The sequence below is a fragment of the Hippocampus guttulatus genome, chromosome 12, assembly GCF_054856545.1.
Source record: "Hippocampus guttulatus isolate MCC_2025c chromosome 12, RoL_Hgut_1.0, whole genome shotgun sequence".
Classification (NCBI taxonomy): domain Eukaryota; kingdom Metazoa; phylum Chordata; class Actinopteri; order Syngnathiformes; family Syngnathidae; genus Hippocampus; species Hippocampus guttulatus.
Window position 1 is genome coordinate 20,462,503 of NC_141272.1, and position 25,146 is coordinate 20,487,648.

Sequence of the window (25,146 nt, forward strand, 5' to 3'; positions counted from 1 at the left end):
CAGCCTTTCCTCATCATCCTAAGACCTAAGCACTGTGTGTTGGTCGAAAGTATTATACTGCCTCCCGGTGGCCAAGTTACTCAAACCAGCAGTAGCTGAAATGAATTAGGTCTTTCCATTCTATTGAATAATTCCATCAAAATGTTTTGATAAAGTAATCTGTTCAATTGTTCTCGTTAAAAAAGTCCACATAACAATATATTTTGATTCTTGTTTTTGGAACAGATTAATGGCAAAATTCCATTCATTTCAAAGGGTAAAGATGATTGATTTTTAAGTTCTAAGTGTGGTCACAGAATTAATTTAATTTATATCTTAAGGCACCACTGCAATGAATTCTGCTTATTAAACAAATCAATTTGACAAAGGACAGTATTTCAAAATGTGATGATACTCATATTTGTTCAGATGCTGGGTAAAATGCAGGATCGATGGAGCATCACAGGCATTTGGGAGAAACTTGAAAAACAAAAAAAAGTGATAACAGAGCCTCGTGGTGGTGGCAAAGGTGACTTTGATGAACTTCTTCAGGCTTACTACAATGCGATTAAGTCCTCTGAGAAAAGCGGTGAGTTATTTTTGTTTCTGTTCATTCCTCAAGGTGCTTTTCAATTCACACACTGCTGTATATTTGTGGTGTACACCTCACAGAAAAATCACATCACACATATATTGGCTTACAAGATGAGATGTCACAGGTAAAGTGGAACACAAATAGTGTGACAATTCCTGAGGTGGACGGTGGTGTCAGCACCTTGCTCAAGGGCACCTCAACAGTAATCAGAAAGCAGACGAGCATCTCTCCAACAATGAGCTCTCATTTTCCATTTTGTGAGCAGCAAGATGCAAACCATCATGTCCTAGTTTCAAAGCTCCGGTTCTTACAAATGCTCTTCAATTTCAATCAACTTGGTTAATACAAGGACAAATCATAGCTTCAGTTATCTTGATATTGCATTTACTTCTCTCATGGTTTTAATGTCATAGATGGTGCACTCCTGCTGGCTGTTTGTCGGGGAAAAGTGAGTGAAGGACTGGACTTCACAGATGACAATGCAAGAGCAGTGGTCACGATTGGAATTCCATTCCCAAATATTAAAAATCTCCAGGTAGGTCAACAACTGCTGTTCATCCATGATCCATTTATGCAAAGAAATACTCAAATCAGACTGAATAAAAAAGTTATCAAAATGAAAGTAGAGAAAACAAACATATCTAAGGCAGTCCTTCCCAAATAGTGAGTGGTGTGTGAGTGCATGTGACACCGGGGAACTTTTTGGAATTTTAGGACTATCAGGTTTTTTTACACTGATGGTCATAATGTGGCCCAACTGTAATTGAATGATGATGGAAGCACTATTTTAAAAATGAGTGGCAGAGTAATGACTGACAGACCAGGACTGGTGTGACAGCCATTGGCGAATGACAAATGAAGGATGATATTGCCCACCACTGATGTTTTATACATACTAGAATTATTTAGAATAAAATGTAATTGCTCATCCACTACAGTAGGTGGCGTTTTACTGTTATTAATTTCTGGCAAATTTGTACATTTAAAATTTTCGCTGCCAGAGACTAAAGACAACATTAAAGTTACGCTTTATTGTAAGTAGATCTATATTTCTTTCTTTTTTTCTTTAATGTCAAGGACACACTGTAATACAGAGGTGTACTTATCCCAGACAGATTGCCCTATTTATAGATGTTGAGGGGCAATTGATTGTTTTCACTTTCCTGGGAGGTCATAACAGAAAATGATTGCAAAACACATAACTAATGTAAATAGAGGTCATTTTGAAATCATCTTTATTATTACATGGTTTTCTTTCACCTTCCTCTTCCTGATACTATACACTGCCATGTTTGCCCCTCCTTAAACTACGTAAGTTCAAAAGCTCAGTTCAGTTCTGCCTGGACAAGCGAGTGTATTTAAAACACAAATAAAAACCTGCTTATACTGTTATTCATTGTGGTAAAACAACTGAACAACAACAAAAACAGTCATATAAACTGTAAACATTTTTCTCTCTTGAGCCACAAAGTGTAATTTTATACTACAGAGTCAATTTGTTGTGGACACAAAAAAAGGTCACTACCATATTTCCATGGAAAGTTACCATGTCTTTTGTATCACGAGGTCTGAATCTCATAGCCAACCCTGACCGAGGATTTGACCTGAGTTTTGCCATGGGCCAAATTACTTTCCTGAAATTACATTTTCATCAGGCAACCACACTGTAATGATATCGAAAACTCATAATTTGGTTGTATCAATTGATCACTGTATTAGAGTAAGCCTCCCTGTAGGTATTGCAAGAAGGTTCACGATACACATCCTGTTTGGCTGTATTTGTCATATATTTCTTATTTATAGTATTAGAAAAATGATCCTGCCTACATACAATGATTTCTTTGCTGAGATCCCAACATTCAATTTAAGGCAGAAACATATGAACATTCTTAATCAAGGAACACAGGTATCGAAGAAGCCATCCATCCATCCATTTTCTGAGCCGCTCATCCTCACGAGAGTCCTGGGTGTGCTGGAACCTATCTCAGCTGTCTTGGGCAATAGGTGGGACACCCTGAACTGGATGCCAGCCAATCGCAGGGCACACAACAACAGACAAACAACTCTTCACATAAACAATTACACCTAGGGACAATTTAGAGTGTTCAATTGAACTACAATGCATATAAAATGTTAGGGGGGTAAAGTGTAGTTCTCTGAGAAACCCACGCAGGCAAGGGGAGGTCACAGGAAAGCCAGAGCTAGAATCAAACATGATATACTGTAATTGGCGGCGAGCCAATTTTGTTCTGTGAGCCGGATGTTGCCTGCCCTTGTCAGGTCCTGATGCTGCGTCACCTTTGAATATATAGAAGGTAGAAAAGTGCTAAACAAGTGAAAGCCCATTTGGCATTTACCCATTTTTTACTGGTGAGCGCCCAAGCAGAGTGCAGGGACACTTCAAGATTTTTTTTAAATCCTTCTCCATGGCAGGAACTCTCAAACCCTTTGTAATTGTTTTTTGGTGATGTTTTTTTCAAAAAGTAAAACGGACTCTGCTGCTTCTCTTCACTCCGATAAACGTTCTCATCTTACTCTGACATGGCAGTAAACTAAATTTTTTCTTTTGTAAATTTTTTAAAAGCAAAGTAAGATCAGACTGAATGAAAAATGACTCCAAATTAAAGCCTAGAGAGGAAACATAAATATATCTAAGTCAGTCCTTGCCAAATCATGAGTGGTGTGTGGCGCCAAAGAACTTTTTTTAATTTTAGGACTATTAGTAACAGTTTTTTACACTGATGGTCATAATATTCACCCCGATCAAAGTCCTCATCTTACTCTGACATGGCAATAAACTACATTTTTTCTTTTGTAAAATTTTTAAAAGCTCATCATTCGACATGACTTTATCTACTAACTTCAAACTCAGCGAGTCATTTCCACTCGTTTTCTTTCGCACATTCATTTGGGACATTTTCTTCATCTTGAGACACCTTTTCTTGTAGAGCTTCGACTTTGTTTTGTTTTCCGCTTGCTTCATGTCTCACCAGAGCGTGTGTTGAGGTTAAGCTTGAGGACAGGTTGAGTTTGCTTGTTTTGTCTTCAAGTATCATATACTGGTGTATATACTGGTGTATATGATACTTGACCTGTGACTCATGGCACATTTCAACTTAGGGGATTTAATTTGCAGTGACCACATTTATCGATGACACCAGCTGGTCATATCAGGGCAACTCTTTAGCCAGCAAATCATTTTTGATACACAGAGGCGTGTTCAGAGATTGTTATCCTCTTAGCTGGGATAACCTGCAGGAGAACTCCAGGAAAATAACAACCGCGCTGTTCATACGGCAGGGTGGACTTCATGTTGCCGCACCCCACCACCTTCCAACAGCTTTGTCAGCAGAGCACTGTGCCGCTTGGACATGTTTGATGGCATGGCACCATGTCAGCTGTCCAAAATGCATCTGCCAGCAGCATGAAGCCATACAAACAAAGCTCCTCTTTCCGCCTACTTAAAATAGAAACCAGTAACCAAAACCTACTGCAAACTAAATAAAAACTGTGTTCTCAGCACCTAACCTCCATTTGTATTCAGGGAGGGAGGGAGGGAGGGAGGGAGGGAGGGAGAGGGAGAGGGAGGGGGAGGGGGAGAGAGAGAGGGAGAGAGAGCTGTATAGGGAACGGTAATAATGTGATGAAGCTGTGTAATATACGTACCGTATTTTCACGACCATTCGACGCACCGTATGGTTGGGCGCAGTCTCATTAATGGGTGCTATTTCTGTATTTTACACATAGACAAAACACACTGTATTATTGGGCGCAATTTTAAAGTGGTAAAACATACGCCAGCTTAAACATACGGCATGCATGCGCGCACGCTAAAAACACGTTAGCTTGTAGCATACGGTAGCATGCCAAGACATACAGATACAAGCTAAAAACACGTTTTTAAAAAGGCAACGGAAAACTGAGTTCCGTTGTATTTTATTTAGCCATCGTACAATGTACTCACGTTTTTCGATCAATCATCACCCAGAAATCCATCAAAGTCCTCATCCTCTGTATCAGAATTGAACAATTGTGCAAGTACCGGTAATCCATCAAAAACGCCATGTTCCCTCTCGTTGTCAGTCACTCTCATTGCCATGTGGCTCCACAGAAATGATGCCGGCTTTGCCAAAAACTCGAACAACAGTGCAAGCAGACACGTTCGTCCAAGCAGCCACAATCCATTCGCAAATTGTGGCGTAACTCGCCCGGCGCTGCCTCTCACTCTTTGTAAAGTTGTGTTTGCCATCGATCATTCATTGTTCCCATGCCGTTCGCAACTTTACTTTGAACGCCCGGTTGATGCCGATGTCCAGCGGTTGGAGTTCTTTAGTCAAGCCTCTGGGAATAACGGCAAGCTCAGAGTTCATTTGCTTAACTTGGTTTTTCACCGCTGCTGTGCGATGGGCACGCATGCCAAAAGCATAACCGATGGCTTGAAGTTTGAACTGAGTTTCGTAGGCGTGTCTCTTTGTAGAATTTATTTTCGGGGGTTCTTAGAAACCAAAACCGAAGTTATTTTTCAACAATGCACATAGCCACACTCTATACAGGTGTTGGTACCTGCTTGTCGCGTCCCTTTAGCGTCCACTTACACGCCCACCCTTCACTCATTGGCGGACTTCTTCCCCGCATGCCTGTCACTCACGTCTGCCTTTTCTCTCTCTCGCTCTCCATATGTGTATACATATATATATATATATATACACGCCCACCCTTCACTGATTGCCCGACTTCTTTGCCGCATGCCTGTCCACAGTCACTTCCGCCTTTTCTCTATATAAACAGCGTGTCGGCTGTCAGTCAGGTTTTGGAACTCAGCGCATAGACAAGACGCTCCGCATCATAAGGCGTCCTGTCCATTTTGGAGAAATTTTTAGACTTTGGCGCCTTATAGTCGTGAAAATACGGTATATGTACAGTCAAACCTCGGTTGTCCAACGTCTCTGTTCTCGACCAAATCGGTTTTCGACCAGAAATTTCCATTTTTTTATGCCTCGGAAGCATCACTTCCTTGTGTAGCGTTCCATTGTGAGCAGACGTGTTAAATAAAGATTTTATTTTAAAAAGAGCGTGGTTTGGGTTTTCGAACAATCTTCTGGAACGGATTATGGTCGAAAAATGAAGGTATGACTGTATATGTATATCAGCTCACAACCCAAGTGAGGATAAGTGGTTAAGAGAATGGGTGGATGGATAGAGACAGATAGTGTCAGTCATGGGTGATAATAAAGAGGAAAGTCTGGCTATATTGATGGGGCTTGCTCCTATTCACTTGAATGGACCCTGCGAGATGTGCGGACCTTCTTATTACAAACGTCACTATTTCATTCACAGTTCCCAATGAAATTGTAAATTATGGTAAAGTATTGTAAAACACAATCTGTGTACTGTGTATACTGTATTTTTTATGACACAGCGACAGGAGGGAGTATCTTCTTCACTTGAAAAGCGGCAATTGCTTTTTTGCCTGTGTGAAAGCCTACGTACATTTTGATTGGCTAGAATTTGAAATGTCGTCACATCGTACAGCAGCAAGATTTAGAATTAATGCAAAACCAGTGGCCAAGACTCGGCCGTGAAATATTCTGCAGTCCAATCTGTTACCATCACCAAAACTTTTTTAACTACCCAGGCAATGATTTCTCTGAAACTTTAATTCTTTAATATTCATTCATTCATTTTCCGAACCGCTTTATCCTCACTAGGGTCGCGGGGGGGTGCTGGAGCCTATCCCAGCTGTCTCCGGGCAGTAGGCGGGGGACACCCCGAATTGGTCGCCAGCCAATCGCAGGGCACACACAGACGAGCAACCATGCACGCCCACACTCACACCGAGGGGACAATTTAGAGTGACCAATCAGCCTGCCATGCATGTTTTTGGAATGTGGGAGGAAACCGGAGTACCCGGAGAAAACCCACGCAGGCCCAGGAGAACATGCAAATTCCAGACAGGGAGGCCGGAGCTGGAATTGAACCCGGTACCTCTGCACTGTGAGGTCGATGTGCTAACCACTGGACGACCGGGCCGCCGCTAATTCTTTATTTTGCATCAAATATTTTAGTGAAGATGAGAAACAGTGAGTGTTCATCAGTATTAACCCTTTCAACAGTTAGTGAGTGTTAATCATTATTAACCTTTTAAAAACAAGAAAACATTCCCCACCTTGGTGGTGTTGTTTTTTTTTTTTTAATGATGCAACCATTTAGCGCCATCCACGCCTGAACCCAGGTATTGCTTTTTATTATTTTTTTGTAATGTGTTGGATGCAGGAGGACCTCATGCAATTCCCCACCAAGTGTCAAGCATGAAAAGGATTCCAATGAGGTACAATCGCCAGCAGATGTCAACAGTGCCTTTAACTAGCTCATAGACAGTACTTTTTGTTAGGTAGAATAAACCCAGAGAAGGAAATAGTAGGGCCTAGCGTTAAGAAGTATGCAAAGCGATTGAAAAGTTGGAAAAATACAGGCAGCTGACACTGGACGACACTCTCTTCAGAATTAAAAGCTACAAAGCGGTTGTCATCAGTTGATCAAAATAACAATGACGCTGAGAGCATGCGTGTGCCCATGGTGCTCTTCTCCTGAGCTTCGCTGATGCGTCGGGGGCGAGCGGTGTCAAAGTAGACACACCATCGATTGAGGGGAGTCAAGCGGTCAGCATCTGACTACCTCGCCGTGCTTCTGAACCAAAGCCACGTTATTTAGGGACTGGGATATTTTTTTCTTTGTTTTTTTTCTTTTGGGGGGGGGGTCGTGATGCTGATCCTGACTCTAATGAGTTAAATTTCCCCTTTTGGATCGACTGAGAGCAGCGGAAACTTGTTCCTGAGCATCCACAAAAAGGCAAAAGCGGTAAGCACGAACTTACTCCCATACTAACTTCAGTAATTTGAAAATTAATCCTTTGATACTTGACATCAGTCTTTTTCAAATGCATATGCTATGCTTCCTATAATCTAACATTTATTTGCCAGTACTCGTGTGTCCCATACATATGAATTATGGAAATATTAAGTTAAAGATAGCAGTAAACAGTAAAGCTCAAATCACTGTGAATAAATTAGCAGGGAAAGCTTGGATGTCGTACAATCAGGAACAAATGACTCGTTTAAACCAGTGTAAATGTGAGTCTGAAGTAGAGAAAACATCATGTGTGTGACTGGAACAACAACAAAAACGTTTTTTGGGGGGAAATGAAAATATTTGCATACATTAGGATGTTGATCCAGAAGCAGAATCACTCCCATTCCTCCTGTTGGCAGGGTCAGGAAAGGTGAAAACATTTTTTTCTTTACTTCACTTTGCAACAGGCAAATGTATTTTTATGTTTGTTTGTTTTTTTCTGTTGTACATGTCATGCAAGGAACCGACGTCTTGGTGATTCTGGCTGGCACCATGCTGACTGGGAGAATCTGCCTCAGTGAATGAACATTGAACATTTTTGGCACAGATTTTTATCCCTGGGTTTCTTCACAAAAAAACCAACTCTCACCATGTGTTCTCGGGATGGATGTGTGCGTGCAGACACACGATCACACACACACACAGATATATACACACACACATACACGCACACACACGACTATATATCGCACAATGCTCATATATTTTGGCAAATGTTAAAATTGTAAAACGTGATTTTCAGTTAAACGTGCCTATGTTCTGCTGCAGAAGACTGAAGAATGACAAATGCTAGAAATAAACTTTTGATGAAAGAAGAGAGTGTAATCTTTCTTTTCATAGGTTCCATGTTTGTATAGCATAGAGCAGCAGGCCCCAACCTTTTTTGCCCCACGGACCGGTTTACTGGCCTTTCAGGTGTGGCGGATAAATGCAACAAAAAATATGATACGACCTGCATGAAAACTGTGGTATTTTCTAAACATAATAATAAATATGAATCATGACACGAGGAACGTCTGATCTGGCCGAAACACTCTGGTCGCTATGGTAATGTTTAAACGTGCCTTCAAAATAAGATACACCGCAAATACAAAGTGCATGAAAAATATGACTCACCATTGCCGCGTATTATGCAGAGTGGGCTTGGTGCGTGGGAATCTCCCGTTAAGATAAATCCAGATTTTAAGTAGGACTCCTGATACTGTCTACTAAATGTAGCCTTCTTTTTCTTGAATGTCGTAGGCTCCTCTTCTGTCTCCTGGCTGGGCCTTTTCCCCTTCCCAAAGACTCTTTCCAAAGATGTCTGTTTTTTACTCATTTTGCTCGCTCCTGATTTCATTTTAGCGGCAACCTATCACGTGACCGTGAAGCCGGAAGTAATGTAAGTTATTTATTCTTTCTGAGACGGCCCGGTACCAAATGAGCCAAAGACCGGTACCGGTCCATGGCCCGGTGGTTCGGGACCGCTGGCATAAAACACAAGATTCCGTGGGCCAAAATCCTCTAGAATGGCTGGCGTTCAGGGGGCTGGCTGTGCAGCAAATGGCTAGGATTGAATGAACCAAACACTTCATTATACCTACTTTAGGAGCACGCTTTCGTAGCCTATGTTGCTCCGCTTTTCTTTGGTGCCGCTCTGCTTCTGCACTTCAACACTTCATATCCTTTTTCAGCTGAGCACGTTGCGGACAGAAGGCAGTGAATTGAGAGTTGCTCGCCCTGTCCAAATTTGCCATGGTCTATGCCAGTGGTGGGCAAACTACGGCCCGTGGGCCGAATCCGGCCCATTGGTCTTTTTAATCCGGCCCGCCGAAGGTTGGTCCACAATTAAGGTTCGATGTGAATGATTGCATTCATTTCAATTGGACTTGTAATGACAGGCATTTCACCGCCAGGTGGCGCATTGACTTGAAGTTGCAGAACATGGGAGGTCCGGGCAATCTTTTCGACCACCTAGTACCTCTGTATCGCTCTACTTCTACTGGTCTGATCAAAACCCATCTGCAGCGATGCACAGGCTAAAATAGGTTATCAACAACACTTTTGTCATTTAAAAGTATATTAATACCATACTTTCATGCTTTTGTTCTGTTGATGTTTGATATGGACTGTCAACAAATGCAGTTTTTTTTTAATGTACCATAGCTCGTGCTGACCTGGCCCTTCTGTCAAATTTTAAAAGTCAATGCGGCCCCCGAGCCAAAAAGTTTGCCCACCCCTGGTCTATGCGGTCCACAAAGGCTTTATGAGGAAGAGACTTTGAGGATCCACCATGTGAAGGGTCCTTCAGAGTACACAGCCTACAAAAAAGTACACAGCTAATGATGCAGTCGGTCAGCAGACTCGAATGGTACCTCTTTGAAACAACATCCATCCATTATCTGAAATCACGAGGGTCATGGGCGTGATGGAGCCTATCCCAGCCGTTTTAGGACAGTCAACGGACTACACCCTTGAACTGGTTGCCAGCCAGTTGCAGGGCCCACAAAGACAAACAAACATTCACACTCACAATCACATTGAGGGACACTTTAGATATACACCGACCAAGCATGTTTTTGGGATGTGGGAGGAAAACGGAGTTCCCGGAGAAAACCCACGCACGCTCGTGGGGAGAACACACAAACTCCACCCAGGAAGGTCGGTGCCTGTACTCGAACCCATGACCTCTGCACTGTGAGGCAGATGTTCTCACCAGTTGACCACCACCACCTTTGAAACAACAGACCACATTTTTATATGAGCAAAAGTAATGGAACAGATGACTTTAAAATTAAATAAATGAAGTCTCTCCTTTTTTGCATATCATTTGCTTGAAATTACTGCGTGAAGCATGTGACCCATTGAGATCGCCAAACTAAATTTTGCTTTTGTGATGTTTGGAGTCCCAGTGGTCCAGTGGTTAGCGCGTCGACCTCACAGTGCAGGGGTCATGGGTTCGATCCCAGCTCCGGCCTTTCATGTGTGGAGTTTGCATGTTCTCAGCGTGGGTTTTCTCCGGGTACTCCGGTTCCCTCCCACATTCCAAAAAACATACATGGCAGGTTAATGGAACACTCTAAATTGTCCCCAGGTGTGAGTGTGAGCACGGATGGTTGTTTGTCTCTGTGTGCCCTGCGATTGGCTGATTCAGGGTGTGCCCCGCCCCGAAGACAGCTGGGATAGGCTCCAAGCACACCCGGCGACCCTTGTGAGGATAAAGCGGATCGGAAAATGGATGGATGGATGTTTGGTGTTGCTCTCTTCAGTCTCATCCATAATCTGTAGAGCAGGCTCTGCAGGGTATAAACCTGGCTGTTGACTGTCAATCAAAACTTGACACACAAACTCCTCTGTTGTTTTAACAGTGCTGCATGATGAAGGATCTACAAATAATTTTTGTTTCATCTTTATATAAAATGACAAAATCATTCTGTAGATTCTAATCTTCCAAATCCATTAATCATATGGGAATAATGTGATAAAAGAGCAATTTCTTTTCAACAAATGTTCCTTGCTCACACAGACACATCCGAATGAGTCACTCTAATGTCGATTAATTTCAGTCGGAGATGAGGCCCCTCAACAACCTCAGTGACACAAGATGCCCCAAACTGCCAGAGGGAGAGTCATGTAGCTCCAAATGCACCTCCCACTTCTGCACCACCTCCAAAGTCCAGTTTAAAATGGTCTTTAGATGTGCTTTGCTGACAGCCATCCCTAATCATGGTCTCATATATTTTTCAGGATGAACAGGTTTTAGATGGCAAGGCCAAAGCAAGCGAGTGATCTCTTGACATTTCAACTAATCCCTTCTAGCTTGTGGTTTCTTGCACATTGTGAGATTTGCTCCAAGCCATAAGTGGCTTTTTCACATATGTTACCTGTCATGTTAGATTGGAATATGACAGTATACAGGCCAGGTTTCTTTGGTAGCCAGAATGCTAAAATGGGTCAGAATTGGATTTAGATGACAGCCTCCCTCTGGGCTACTGGCATTTTGTGCAGGAGCTGTAGGTTTAGAAGTTATTCATTCATCTATTTATTTATTTTAATTGCTCAACTGTCTCATGTGGTACATGGCAAACACAAGCTTGAAGCCGGACATTTATTGGATTGTTCAAGAGAACCACTGTGTATATATAATGTAGGTGATTTGATTTGGTGTTTTCCCGCAAGGCCTGGCTTATGTGGTTCTGTCAGTACTTGAGTTCTGCTCAGTCATCGTCGTAAATTTTCAGCAAGTATTTTCATTTGGTGTAACTGTTTGAACAAAGGCGAGCTGTGCTACAGTGACTTTGTTTAATGCACATGAGGGAACATGATGTACCTGTCACATGCCTTTGGTAGCTCTGGGCGAACAAATAGTACCTGTCAAGAATAGTTATAGCTCTGTTCAGTCACCTGCCCTTCACGGCTACCCCTCAGACGGCAGATGAACTTTTCACTTGTCCATTTCAAAATGTTGATGATAACAGTGAGCATCGACAGATTCCAGTGGTTGGAAGAATTCCTGTCATTTTTGGGCAGGAATGGCTCATGACACTGAGACCTCCTCACCTTCCACCACTCAGTTTGTCATGGCATCTGTCCCATACACCATCTGTGAGACAAGGTCAAACTCTCCAAAGTATTTGTTTAAGTTCATGTGACGGCTGAAGTTACTTTCAAAATAAATGGAAGAGTATCAGTCCATTGTTGTCAACACTTCTGCAAAAATCACACATCACAAAACTCTGGGGACCTTGACAAAATACTTGGCGACATGAGTATGTTTTTGACAACCAAAAGGCAGATGAAATATTCTGAAATTTATTCTCAAAAGTCAATGAGGACAGTTCGACTGGATTTTGACCGAGAAGGTATCTGCCATTATCCTCATCTAATAGTTCCAATGTTTATTAAATAATGGTGTGTTGTAGGTCGAACTCAAGATGAAGTACAATGATCAGCACTCAAAGAGTAGAGGTCTTCTCCCTGGCCATCACTGGTATGAGATGCAGGCTTACCGAGCTCTAAACCAGGCCCTGGGAAGGTAAATATGCTGTTGCAATTTTATTGATTTGAACTGAAATGGAAAACAACACATTTAATATATGATTTTACGTGTTCAGGTGTATTCGTCACAGAAAAGACTGGGGTGCCCTAATCTTAGTGGATGACCGTTTCAGGAATAATCCAAACAAGTATATCAAAGGTAAGATGGTAAATTTAGATAATCTGCATTTAATATAAACCTGCTCCTGTGGTAGTTTTGGCAATCCAACAAGTACGTTAGCTGATTGGTTTCATCCATGCCTTGTATCAGTTGTTCATGACACTAAAACGAATTATCTATGAAACAATTTCTTTCTCGGCTCTTGTGACCACTTTAGTCTGCATTATCTATGAAAATAGTGGTTTAATAGTTTTGGTGTGGACCTCTGGGATTTTCTTTGTCAGTATAAACCCATATTTAAATGGGATATATATATAAATGTGTGTGTGTGTGTGTGTGTGTGTGTGTGTGTGTGTGTGTGTGTGTGTGTATATATATATATATATATATAAGAGCTGTCAAATGATGAAAATATTTAATCGAATTAAAAACGCAACTGTCATAATTAACTCAAATTAACTCATAATTAATCGCGATTACTCACACATTTTTTATCGTTTCTAAATTTCCTTTGATATTTTTTGTCCTATTTTTTCCCATTTTAATGCTCTCATCAACATGGAGTCATGGGTCAATTTTCTATATGCAAAATGCAAATATTTACTCAAACAACTATTTCGATTTTCAATTTTCCATGAACATTTTTCACTTGGAGCAGTTATTCACACATAATCTCTCACAAAATATTACTGTCCATCAGCAACAGTGAAAAATATATCATGTCACATAACAGCTCCTTTAACAGCTCTTTTTAGGGAATCAAAACAGAGCAATATAAAATTATAAAGTGCACATCTAAGGTAAACTAGTACTCAGCCAATAGTGGATTGAAGCCATGGTTGCATACTTCGTTTTTTCTCAATTTTGCTTTGAACACAGCAGTCAGGCTATATTGATTCTGTTGGTCCTTCTTGCGCGCAGTCTCTCTCTGGTTTTGTGGAGACATCATTTCGGATGGCTACACTTGTCTCAAGGCACAACACAACACTGAAAACGTTTTATTTTCAGTGTGGTCGCGACCACTGCACCGCTGAACTCTTGACGTGCCTCAGCGTACCGTCACTGTCAGATGAGCACAGAGAAGCTCCACCCGCTTTATTTATATGGACACGGAACACAGTCACCTTCCACACAAAATAGTTCTAAACAAGTAACAATCGTGTCAGTGGCATACATCGTACTCAACAGGCTGCCTGCTCTTTATTCACCAGAGGCTCATCAACCTAGTCTCTTATTTCTCTCTTATGCGAATGATTTCAGCTTGAGTCTAGCTGTGGACAATGTTGACAGGCTTGCATGCAGTAGCCATACATTACATACATTTAGCTATGGCTTCAGCAAGTTTGTTCTTCGTCGTGTTATCCATTTTTTTCGCTTTGAAATTATCCATTGTGGTCTGTCTTAGACGAGGGGGCGGAGTACTCACATCAGCTGTGTGCTTGGCCATTAAGTGTTATTTCAGACTCGACGTGCTATGATGACAGCTCAGTTTTCGACCGCAAAACATACAGGTAACTTTGGTCTTGTCAGTGGAACCATCTGGCAACTTTTTCAAAGTAAAGTTTCCATTCATACACTCTTTAAGTATCCGTTTTCGGTGTCTCGCGCTGCCGTGGCTGGCAAAACTAACGTGCGTGGACCTATGCAGCGCGCTTGTTGTTTTGTTTCTGGTTTATTTATAGAGCAACGTAACATCCGCTGTGATGTGTGCCGCGTTAATCTCGCGAGAAAAAATTTAATCCTGTTAAAATTCATTTAAATGAATGCCAATAAAAACACGCTAAACTGACAGCTCTAAAATATATATCTATATATATCTATATACAGTATATATAGATATATATAGTCAAACCACGGTTTTCGAATGTCTGTGTCCTCGACCAAATCGGTTTTCGACCAAAAATGTCTAATTTTTTTCTGCCTCGGAATATGACCGAAAATCGGTTCTCGACCAAACTGAGCACACTTGAATGCACCACTCGACTCCTCTCGGCTTCCTTACACGAGGAAGTGGCGCTTCCTCGTGTAGCGTTGCATTGTGAGCAGACGTGTTCAATAAAGACTTTTTTTTAACCCTCTCAGGCTCAAATTAAGTTCTTGTAACAGGTAAAGTAAAGGTACTTGGTTGTTACAAATCTGCATCACCTGCCCTGAGAGGGTTTTAAACGCATCATGTTTGTTGACATCTACGCAAATCGGACTGTTATTTCTGCATTGTGTATCAATCCCTAATCATGGCACCAAAGAAAGCAAGCGGAAGTAGTCAAGCTGGTGAAAAAAAAAGAGGAAAATAGCGCGCAAAACTATTGAATTTAAGAACGATTTGATCGGGAAATATGAACAAGTGTACGTGTGTCTGTGTTGGCTAAGGAGTTCGGCATGCCAAAATCGATGATCAGCAGCATCCTAAAAAATAAAGACCATCTTAAAGTCACTGATGTCGCTAAAGGATCTCATGTGTTAAGAAAACAAAGGCCACAAATATTCGAAGAAGTGGAGAAACTTTTGCTTATTTTCATAAATGAGAAACAGCGAGCAGGGGACAGTCTTAGCCAAGATACCATTTGTGGCAAAACAAGATGGATTGTATGGAGATTTGATAAAAAAGGATCCTAGCATTGCTCCTGAAGAGTCTGATTTTAAAGCAAGCAGAGGATGGTTTGAAAAGTTTAGTAAAAGAAGTGGGATACACTCCGTGATTCGTCATGGGGAGGCAGCCAGTGCAGACAAGGATGCTGCTGAAAAGTTTAAAGTTGAGTTTGAAAATCTCATCAAGGCCGAGGAATATCTTCCACAGCAAACGTTTAATATGGACGAGACTGGACTTGTGTCGATAAAGCGGTTGAGAAAATGGATGGAGGAATGTTACCTCGTACTGTAGCATAGGGTTGCAGAGAGAGAGAGAGACCATAGTTCCCGCCATTAATTTAGGGTTTATTAGTTCAAGGTGTAAAATAATAATCTACAATTGTCACGATGAGAGAGCGAGAGAGCTGTTACTTGAATTTTTATGTTACAATGTTAATATTTATGTTAAAATTGGTAAAAACTAAAACATACAACATATTTGTAGAGTATTTTACATATTACCTGCTCTCTTATATACATCTGTATTCAGTTTATGGTGTAAAATAGTCAAAAAAATGCTTTAAAAAAGATGTTTTCCAGATTTGGAACGGATTAAAATGTATTACATTGATTATAATGGGAAACATGGTTTCGGCTTTCGAACAGCCTTCTGGAACGGATTATGGTCGAAAACCGAGGTATGACTATATAGAGAGAAAGAGAGAGAGGCAGAGAGCACACACTCGCACACTCCCCTTATTTTCCACACTATATGGCGCACCTAAAAGCTTTAAATTTTCTCAAGAGCCAACAATGCGCCTTATAATATGATGCGCCTTATATATGGATCAATATTCTGATTTCTTGGACGTAGTATTTTAAATGTTCTGTAAAGTGCTTTGTTTCAGCTGCAGCTGTTGGGAAAGCTCTATTTCAGGGGTGCCCATTACGTCGATCGCGATCGACCGGTGGCTCGCGGACTGGCCCCAAGTCGATCGCGAGGGGTGGAGAGGAAATAAAAAACAAACAACAATTTGTGTGTCTCTGTGCATGTTAGTTATATATTGTTGTGTTAATGCGCACTGCATCCTAATCATCCTATCAGTCTCTTTCACAAAAACTATTTTAAAAATTAAATTAAAAACAGGTCACCTTTAACCTACGGTGGCGCGTTACCTGCATCACTGGAAGTTGTTAGCGCTTAACAGTCTGAAATTGCAGCTTGCGATCAGAGCTGTTGTGATATACCGTATTGGCCCGAATATAAGACTGTGTTTTGTGCATTGAAATAAGACTGAAAAAGTGGGGATCGTCTTATATTCGGTGTCTAGACATTATACACATTCGCAACGCTAGATGGCGCCAGATATCATTGAAGCGAATGCTGAACTTGACTTCCCAGGCCAAGATGAACCCCTGCCACGAAGAATAAAATTAAAATAGCGGTAGCATGAAGAAGAAAAATAAAAAAATAGCGGTAACAAGGAAAAGAGAAGAAAATAATAGAAGAGATAACAGAAAATGGAGAAACGTAGTGACAATCTGGAGAAAATTGGGTCAAAAATCGGCCAGGTTAACCGGCAGCTGAGTAGAAGTTATGATGTAATTTACATTTCAAAAACCAGGAGCCATTTATAAATGTTGATTGCACTTTAGAATTGAATGATGCAAAATAACATGCTCTTTCTCTCAAATATATTGTTATAATCATTTGCTTCAGATGTACTGTGATTATTTTCTTTATAAAAATTAATTTGGTGTTCAAAAAGTCTTTTTTCAAACTTGAGTCTTGAAAAAGTGGGGGTCGTCTTATAATCAGGGCCTCTCTCTCACTCTCTCTCGAATACACACTCTCTCTCTCATTTCCCTCCCTCTCATCTCTCTCTCCCTCTCGTATCTCTTTCTCTTGCTCTCTCTCTCTCTCTCCCATCTCTCTCTCCCTCTCATCTCTCTCTCTCTCTCTCTCGCACACGCTCGCCTTCGCTCTCTCTCCCTCTCTCTGTCTCTCTCTCAAACTCATAAACTCTTGTATCCACTTTATTTTTCCGTTTTGTTCATCTTAGGGGCCATCATGGCTTTTACTCATCATGGCACGCGTGTGCAAGTGTGTGCGCATGAGCGCGTGTGCGGTAACTGGTCGATCGCGGAAGGTTGGTTGATCGAAAAGTAGATCTACGGTCCAAAACGTTTCGGCACCCCTGCTCTCTCACCACACTCTCATCTCTTCCGCTCTCTATCTCTCTCACACTCTCTCTCGCTCTCACCTTTCTCCCTCTCGTCTCTCTCTCTCGCTTACGCTCGCCATCGCCAACCCGCACACGTAGCGAACAACAGAAGAAGAGACAGTATGCCAGAGAGAAGCAAGCGAACAATCAGAGTCAACAGCGTGACGAGTTACAAGGGAAGGTGCTGGTCGGGGCTGCGAAGATGCGCAGCTCACGAATAAATGCACTCGTGCTGTCATTGGTCGACATCACGCCGAGAACCAATCATGCGTACAGTCATGTACAAAACCTTTGAGTCATTCAGTATTTTTTTCTGAAAATATCACTTTTGGGAAAAAAAAGATACCAATGCTAAAAATACAGTATTGTCTGCTAATCACAGCTCCGAGTTTCCTGAATGCAGCATACTTGCTGCTCTGCCATTGGCTATTACTTACTATCTTCCTGGCATTCCATTGGCTGAGAGGGACCTCTACCGTATGTGTCAACGTGTGTAGATAGATATGTGTTAATGCAGTGTCCTCGTCATTTGCCCATCAGGCAACGAGGCGCTCCGATAGTTTTACGTAAATGTGAATCACCCAGAAAAAGTGTTCACCAGTTGGGCTATCACTCACTATGCTGATATTTGCCTTGTTTGTTGCAAAACGCCAGGTAAAAACCACTTCTGAGAGAGAACATGAACTAAAAAGGGCAAAAAATGATGAGGATGCAGGTAAAAGTTAAATGACAATAATTTTCATTCTTTATTCTTTGGTTTTTACATTATGCACAACTCTTATTTATTGTGCCATAATCTAATTGTAACATGTATTTGTGACATATTTTGGTGCATTTTTAAGCTTTAGAAAACATTTCTTTCTGAATTTTGGGGGTGGTTAGAACGGATTAGGGCATTTACAGTAATCCCTCGTTTATCGCGGTTAATGGGGACCAATACCACCCGCGATAAACGAAAATCCGCGAAGTAGCGACCAAAGTTCCCAAAAATCAGATTTTTCTGGCTACTCCTTGATGGGTCAGGCATTAAACTGCATAGCATGTTTTAAGATAATAGATTTGCATGTGAAATATTTTTTTCTGATGTGCCTTTGTTTACTTTCAGGTCTGTCCAAGTGGGTACGCCAACTAGTCCAGCATCATGACACCTTCACCAGTGCCATGGAGTCCCTTGCTGCATTCTCTCAGGCACAAGAGAGGTGTTGCCTTCTGACAGACAGCCAGAACTCAATCATCTCTTTCCCAAGCAGCGCATCTGGAACCAAGGCATTCACAGGTTTACCCAAACCAGTGGATTTCCATTTTTCATCTCAAACACAAATGAATACTGAACGACATGAATTACAGGGTTAGTCCAATTTAAAGTTTCTTAATTCTTGATTTATAGATACGACCATTTTGTTTTGCAGATGTTTAACAATTCGCTTCCACCAGAAGAGCAACTACAAATGCCTATTACCCCTTACTGTCTATTTTAATAACTTGTGCAGTGTTTATTCATCACCTCATAATCTTGTTCTTCAATGCATGTTTTGTATATGATGAGGTGCCGCTTCCGGGTTGAGTGAACGCTGGCGCGTTTTGGCTGCCGCTGCTCTCCCACAAACGTTTGTGTTTTACGGTGTTTTTACGCTCGATTGTTTTATTGTTTTCGCACGGAATCACTGTCATCATCTGACAGTCATTCCACTCCAGCCCCCATCCACGCCTGCTTCACACTCTCAACCATCTTCGACTGTTTTCGTCCCGGCGTCTCAGCGTCCTACCTGCTCGGCTCTCGGACCAGGCCCCGTGCCATGTCTGCTCTGTTGTGCCCCGTGATGGGGGTCGGCAGGGCCTGTGTCTGGGTTCTACTGTTGTGGATCATCCTGTCGCTCCTCGATCAACCTGTCGAGGGTCTGCTCCAGTACTCGGTGGCTGAGCTCCTCAGGCTCCGCTTCCAATGGCTGGGCCCTCCTCCTGCTCTACACCTGCTCCCGGACATTGTTCGCTTTACTTCCCGGAAATACATTCACTGTGAGTCTCGTCGGGGCTTCTGCCTCAACCGATCCAACAGCATCACCTTCTGGTCATCCTCCCGTCGGCCATCCAGAAATGCCGGCCGGTCCATCGACCATCGTGCGTTCGCCGGCTTGGTTAGGTCGGCTAACGGTCCCCGCAGCAGCGAGACTGCCGCCGTCAACTTTGGGCTACTTAACATCCGTTCGCTTACTGGGAAGGGTAATCTCATTCAGGATATCCTCACTGACCGTAAGCTTGACATTTTCTGTCTAAATGAAACCTGGCAAACTCCCAGGGACTTCTCACCGCTGAACGATTCCACTCCCCCGGGATTTGTTTACATTTCCAAGCCCCGCAATTCCGGTCGCGGAGGAGGTCTCGCGTTACTATACCGCGAGAAGTGGAAAGTACTTTCGGTTTCTCTCCCTCCACTTTCCTCCTTTGAATGCCTTGCCTGTCAAATATCCGGATCCATTCCCACGATTATTGCCACAGTGTACCGCTCCCCCAAACCCCACCGTGACTTCTTAAATGAACTGTCTGCTGTCCTCACCCATCTCTCCTCTCTGTCACCAAATATAATAATCCTGGGAGATTTTAATATACATATGGACAACACTGCTCTTCCTCTCACCATTGACTTCACTTCTTCACTTAACAGTTTTGGTTTTGGTTTTGATCAATTTGTAGATTTTCCCACACACATCAAAGGTCACACCCTGGATCTGATCTGCTGCTCTGGTCTTTCCCCCTCCAACTGTACTGCTGACGAACTTCCAATAACGGACCACTTGCTTATCTCATTCAACATAACGCTCCAGCTCTCAATTGCCAAATCACCCCGGACCATCGTTTACTGTAATATTAAAGACATTAACATTGACTCTCACACTGCATGGCTGACCACCCTGACTCCGGACATTGATTCCACTCCTGATGATTTGGTTTTCCGATATAACTCTGGTCTCATCAGCATCCTCAATACGCTCGCCCCTGTCAAGTCCCGCTCTGTCCTTTTTACTCGGTCTGCCCCTTGGTTCACCCCTCATCTCCATTCTTTGAAATCCCAAACCCGGCAGCTTGAGAGACTTTATAGGAAAACCGGTCTCACTGCTCACAAGGACATCTATGCAGCTCAACTATCCCTCTACAAGGATTCCATCTCTCAAGCAAAATCACATTACTACTCTGGACTCATCTACTCCAATGCTGGAAATACAAAGACTCTCTTTTCCCTTTGGAACAGAATCACTCAACCCCCTGACTCCCTACCACCTCCCTTTTATTCTCTTGACACCTGCAACGCACTTCTCCTCTTTTTTAACGAAAAAATCAACAAAATCCACCAGCATCTGGGCTCCTCTGTACCTTTCCCCTTTTCTGACCTTCTCACCCCTTGCAAACTGTTCTCTTCTTTTGAACTCCCCCATCTCTCATTAATTTCAGACCTCATCATTAAATCCTTCCTCCTGTCAGCTCGATCCCCTCCCCACAGTTCTGGTCAAATCCTGCCTACCCTCTCTGCTTCCCTTCATCTCAGCCATTATCCATTCCTCTCTGTCGACTGGAATTGTTCCTATGCCCTTCAAAACTGCAGCTGTCACCCCACTCCTGAAAAAACCCGGTTCAGATCCCAATGATTTCAATAACCTACGCCCCATTTCCCATCTTCCCTTCATTCCTAAAATTCTTGAGAAAACTGTCGCCTCTCAGCTCCACTCCCACCTCACCGACAATAGTCTTTATGAACAGTTCCAGTCCGGCTTCCGTCCCCGTCACAGTACTGAAACAGCCCTCATAAAAATCACAAACGATCTTTTCCTGGCAGCAGACTCTGGCCTAATCTCCATCCTCATCCTCCTTGACCTGAGTGCAGCCTTCGACACAATCTTTCACCCCATCCTCCTCAACAGACTTTCTACCATAGGCATCACCAACACCCCTCTACGTTGGTTCCACTCATATCTCACTGGCTGCTCTCAGTTCATCCAACTTAATTCTTTTACTTCACAATCCCTCCCCGTCTCTTCTGGTGTTCCCCAGGGTTCTGACCTAGGTCCGCTCCTTTTCATTATCTACCTCCTTCCGCTCTGAAACATTTTTCGCAAATTTGGCTTACACTTTCACTGCTTTGCGGATGACACCCAGCTCTACCTCTCCAGCAAACCCGACGCTTCTCTCCCACCCTCATCCCTCTCTCACTGTCTCTCAGAAATCAAATCTTGGTTCACCCATAATTTCCTCAAGTTAAACAGCAATAAAACAGAACTCCTACTCGTCGGTACCAAATCTACTCTAAACAAAGCCGACAGTTTTTCCCTCAAAATTGATAATGCCACTATATCTCCTTCCCCCCAGGTGAAGAGTCTGGGTGTCATCCTTGACAGTTCACTATCCTTTCACTCCCACATCAATAACATTACCTGGTCCGCTCATTTCCACCTTCGCAATATAAACCGCCTCCGTCCCTCACTCACTCCTCACACCACTGCTATCCTTGTTCACAGTCTCGTCACTTCCCGTATCGACTACTGTAACTCACTTCTCTTCGGTGTCCATCAAAAATTCCTCCATAAACTTCAACTTGTTCAGAATTCAGCAGCCCAGATCATCACGAGAACCCCCTCCTTCCATCATATCACCCCCAACCTCCGACAGCTCCACTGGCTTCCTGTCAAATTTAGAATCAACTTCAAATTACTTCTCTATACATTCAAAGCCATCCATAACCTTGCGCCCCCCTATCTGTCAGATCTTTTTCAAATTTCCATTCCCTCTCGTTCACTCAGGTCCTCATCCTCCCTCCACCTTTTTCTACCCTCTGCCCATCTCAGTACAATGGGGTGCAGAGCCTTGAATGTTGCTTTTCAAAGCTTAAATTGTTTGAAATTGATTTCACACTGGTTCACAACGTGGTGGCAACAAAAGCTAAATATTTAATATAAGCCCAAGTTTGCTAGTCTTTAGGGAGATCTCCATTAAAAAAAAAATAATAATACCATTTGATCCAGTGTTGATTTCGGTGACTCAAAATGTTCGTCACCCTTTTATTTTATTGATACGATAACTAAATTGATTGACAATTTCATCAACAAATACAAGACGAACGATTCACCGCAATGACGAAGCCCAATCAGGAAGAGGACTCATCGGCGGGTTGGGAAAAAAAAGAACCATTCCCAACACAGGATGCAGACAGCCCGTCAGTTGATCGTTCATGTTTGTCAAGGCTTCTTGGCAAGTTTTTCAAGTCACACAATCCCGTATGGTGCACACTGTCTCACTCGTTGAGAATAAAAGGCAGGGAAAGCAGAAAATACATTATTATAGCACAGCCACAGAACCAGTCTTTACGTGTATACCATTGCATTTGAAAAGAACAAGTAGTTCACCGTCTTTTCCCGACTCCTGTCATTTGAAGCAAACCTGGTAGTTCTGGCATTGGTCTCCCAGTATTCATTATTTCCTGCTTTGTTTGAAAGTCTAGCTTTGAAACTAAATCCTCCATTTTCAGGGCAAGAAATAACAGCCTGTTGAGTCGCATAGCACACTTCTCTTTTTTGCACACGGGTGAGAGTACACCGTCACCTGGCTGGTGGCAGCCTATCAGGCTGCTCACTACCTCCGCCTTCCTTGAGTCAGAGGTTGTGGCTGCCTCAAGGCAAGCAATGTTCCTGTGGATTTATGTCATATCGGCTGTCCATGCCTCAACTCTCGTATCCGAAGGAGACTACATTTATTTAAGCAGGAAATAAAGACTTTTCTGCGGTTTTTACTCTAAAAAAGGTCAAAATACATGATTAACCACACCAAAATCATAGTCCAGAGGACAAATATTAATACTTGTGTTATATTATGACTTAGTTTCTTTTTCCTCTCATGATGACAGGGGAGACACAGCCTCACCTGCCTCCCCTGAATGCACGTCACTGGTTTTAATCCACTTTTAGTAGAACCAATTATTCAGTAGGAAAGATTTTTGAATGTGTAGTAGGTCGTGTACCTCTTTGAATAAACACCTGAACTGTTTTTCATCGTTCTACATACAGTAAATGAAAATCTGCTTTCTGAATTTGATGCAGAGTTGACATCACAAGCAGTTATCCAAATACTGGATACACAAGCCTTTCATAATGACATGTAAAGTGACATGCTACCACTGTGCTCCGGTGACTTCTTATTGGTTTGGATCAAAACAAGGTTGAATTGTTTGTCCAGTTAAATTCAGATTAGTGGAGAGCGGTGGTTGAAGAGTAAATACAGACACCCTTTTACCACGGAGACACGCTTGGAGGCTGTGTGGCCTAAGATCAGTTGACTGGTTCATTAATCATTATTGGAAGGTATTTTGTGTGCCTGGGTGGGACTACAATAGACGTTGGACTGTTGCCTTTAATTAAATCACCTTGAGCTTTGTTCGAGTTATATCAAGCATTGCACCATATTTATTCCATCCATTGTTTAAAAAAAAGAAAAAAAGAACATGCCTGTTTTGGTTTTCTTCGAACCACAGTAATTTGACTTTGAGATGTGTGGTGTATTCACTTAATTTCCCTTTCATAGTATGTCATATTTCGTATGTTTTCTAAAAATATGTTAATGTGTTTGTCGTTGGTGAAGAAAAAAACTGTTTTTTTTTTTGTTGTAGAATGGCAGAGGATGACACACATTCCACCTTCAGCGCCACTTTTACACACTCCAGCTGACAGTCCGAACCTCATTTTAAGCTCAGGTAATCATTTAAAAGAAGTTTGGAAAAATAGAGCATTTGGAAACGTTTCATTTTCCTGTCTTTGCAGAGAAACAACAAATTATTTCTCTCCAAAAGGAGACAGAGAATTATGTAATTGAATCATCAGCTGCAGTTAGATCAACATCACGAGCACCCCAGTCAAAAACGGATCATGAATTGACTCCAACAGACAATCAAGATGAATACAAAGATGGCAAGACGGCCCTTTTAACCCTTGGAATTTTTAAAGTGGAAGCAGAGGAAGCCAATGCCTGTGTTGAGATCGATTCACCATCCCGGATAAGTTTTGAAGCAGAGCAGCAAGACCACTTACAGGATCTTTTTGGATCTGAGGTCACCCAAGATTCTCCCTTTGACGAAGAGAGCATTATTTCAGTTGACACAGAAAACATAGAGTCACCCGACAGAGGAGAGACAAAAGTTGCAGGAGAGCATGTGAGAAACAAGATCAGGCTGTCAAGATCCAGACAGAGATCTCACCTTTCTCCTAAGAAGAACAAATAGCCTCAACAAATACGTACTGATGCAAATGCATCTTGAAATGTATTTTTTTCTTTTTGCGTATTATTCTTTATACAATGTTTTAATACACAATAAAGTAAACATTTAACATTCATCAGTACTTTAATATACCTTTCTTATAAGCTTCCAGCACATGTACGACAGTCATCCCCAGCCTACAGTGTAAAAAAATATTTTGAAGAGTGGTAAAAACAACCCATGAAAATCACATAGGATTAACCTGATTATTTTAAGGTAGAAAAGGAATTGTAAAAAAGGGTAACAACTACCTAAGTCAGGAACAAGCGTTACTCAGAAAATTTAGCAAAATACTCAGACACTTAAAAAAATAAGGTTCGTATCCTCGCAGCTTCTCTTGATGGCTGCTGCTTCCTTTTGCGATGATAAGCCACTTAATCTTCCCTTTCCTTCTTTGTGGAAGATTTTTTTTCCTCAAAAGCAATAATCAAGGTTAATT

General features: G+C 42.1%; 1 protein-coding gene across 3 annotated transcripts in view; it reads left to right on the plus strand.

Annotated features, from left to right (window-relative positions):
• The window catches only part of brip1 (BRCA1 interacting helicase 1), a 75,451-nt gene extending 50,668 nt beyond the window's left edge, over positions 1-24,783 (plus strand). Inside the window, exons 14-20 of one of the 3 annotated variants that reach the window (XM_086125575.1) lie at positions 409-568; positions 988-1,109; positions 12,385-12,497; positions 12,577-12,659; positions 18,519-18,761; positions 24,063-24,146; positions 24,214-24,783. In XM_086125575.1, coding sequence (XP_085981701.1) covers positions 409-568; positions 988-1,109; positions 12,385-12,497; positions 12,577-12,659; positions 18,519-18,761; positions 24,063-24,146; positions 24,214-24,671 — 1,263 coding nt within the window. In that variant the 3' untranslated portion in view covers positions 24,672-24,783. Of the gene's footprint in view, positions 1-408; positions 569-987; positions 1,110-6,847; positions 6,903-7,392; positions 7,433-7,943; positions 8,413-12,384; positions 12,500-12,576; positions 12,660-18,518; positions 18,762-24,062; positions 24,147-24,213 lie in introns of those variants that run through there. The other 2 variants (XR_015102477.1, XM_086125576.1) reach the window with 2 other exon arrangements.
• Positions 24,784-25,146: the final 363 nt, after the last annotated feature.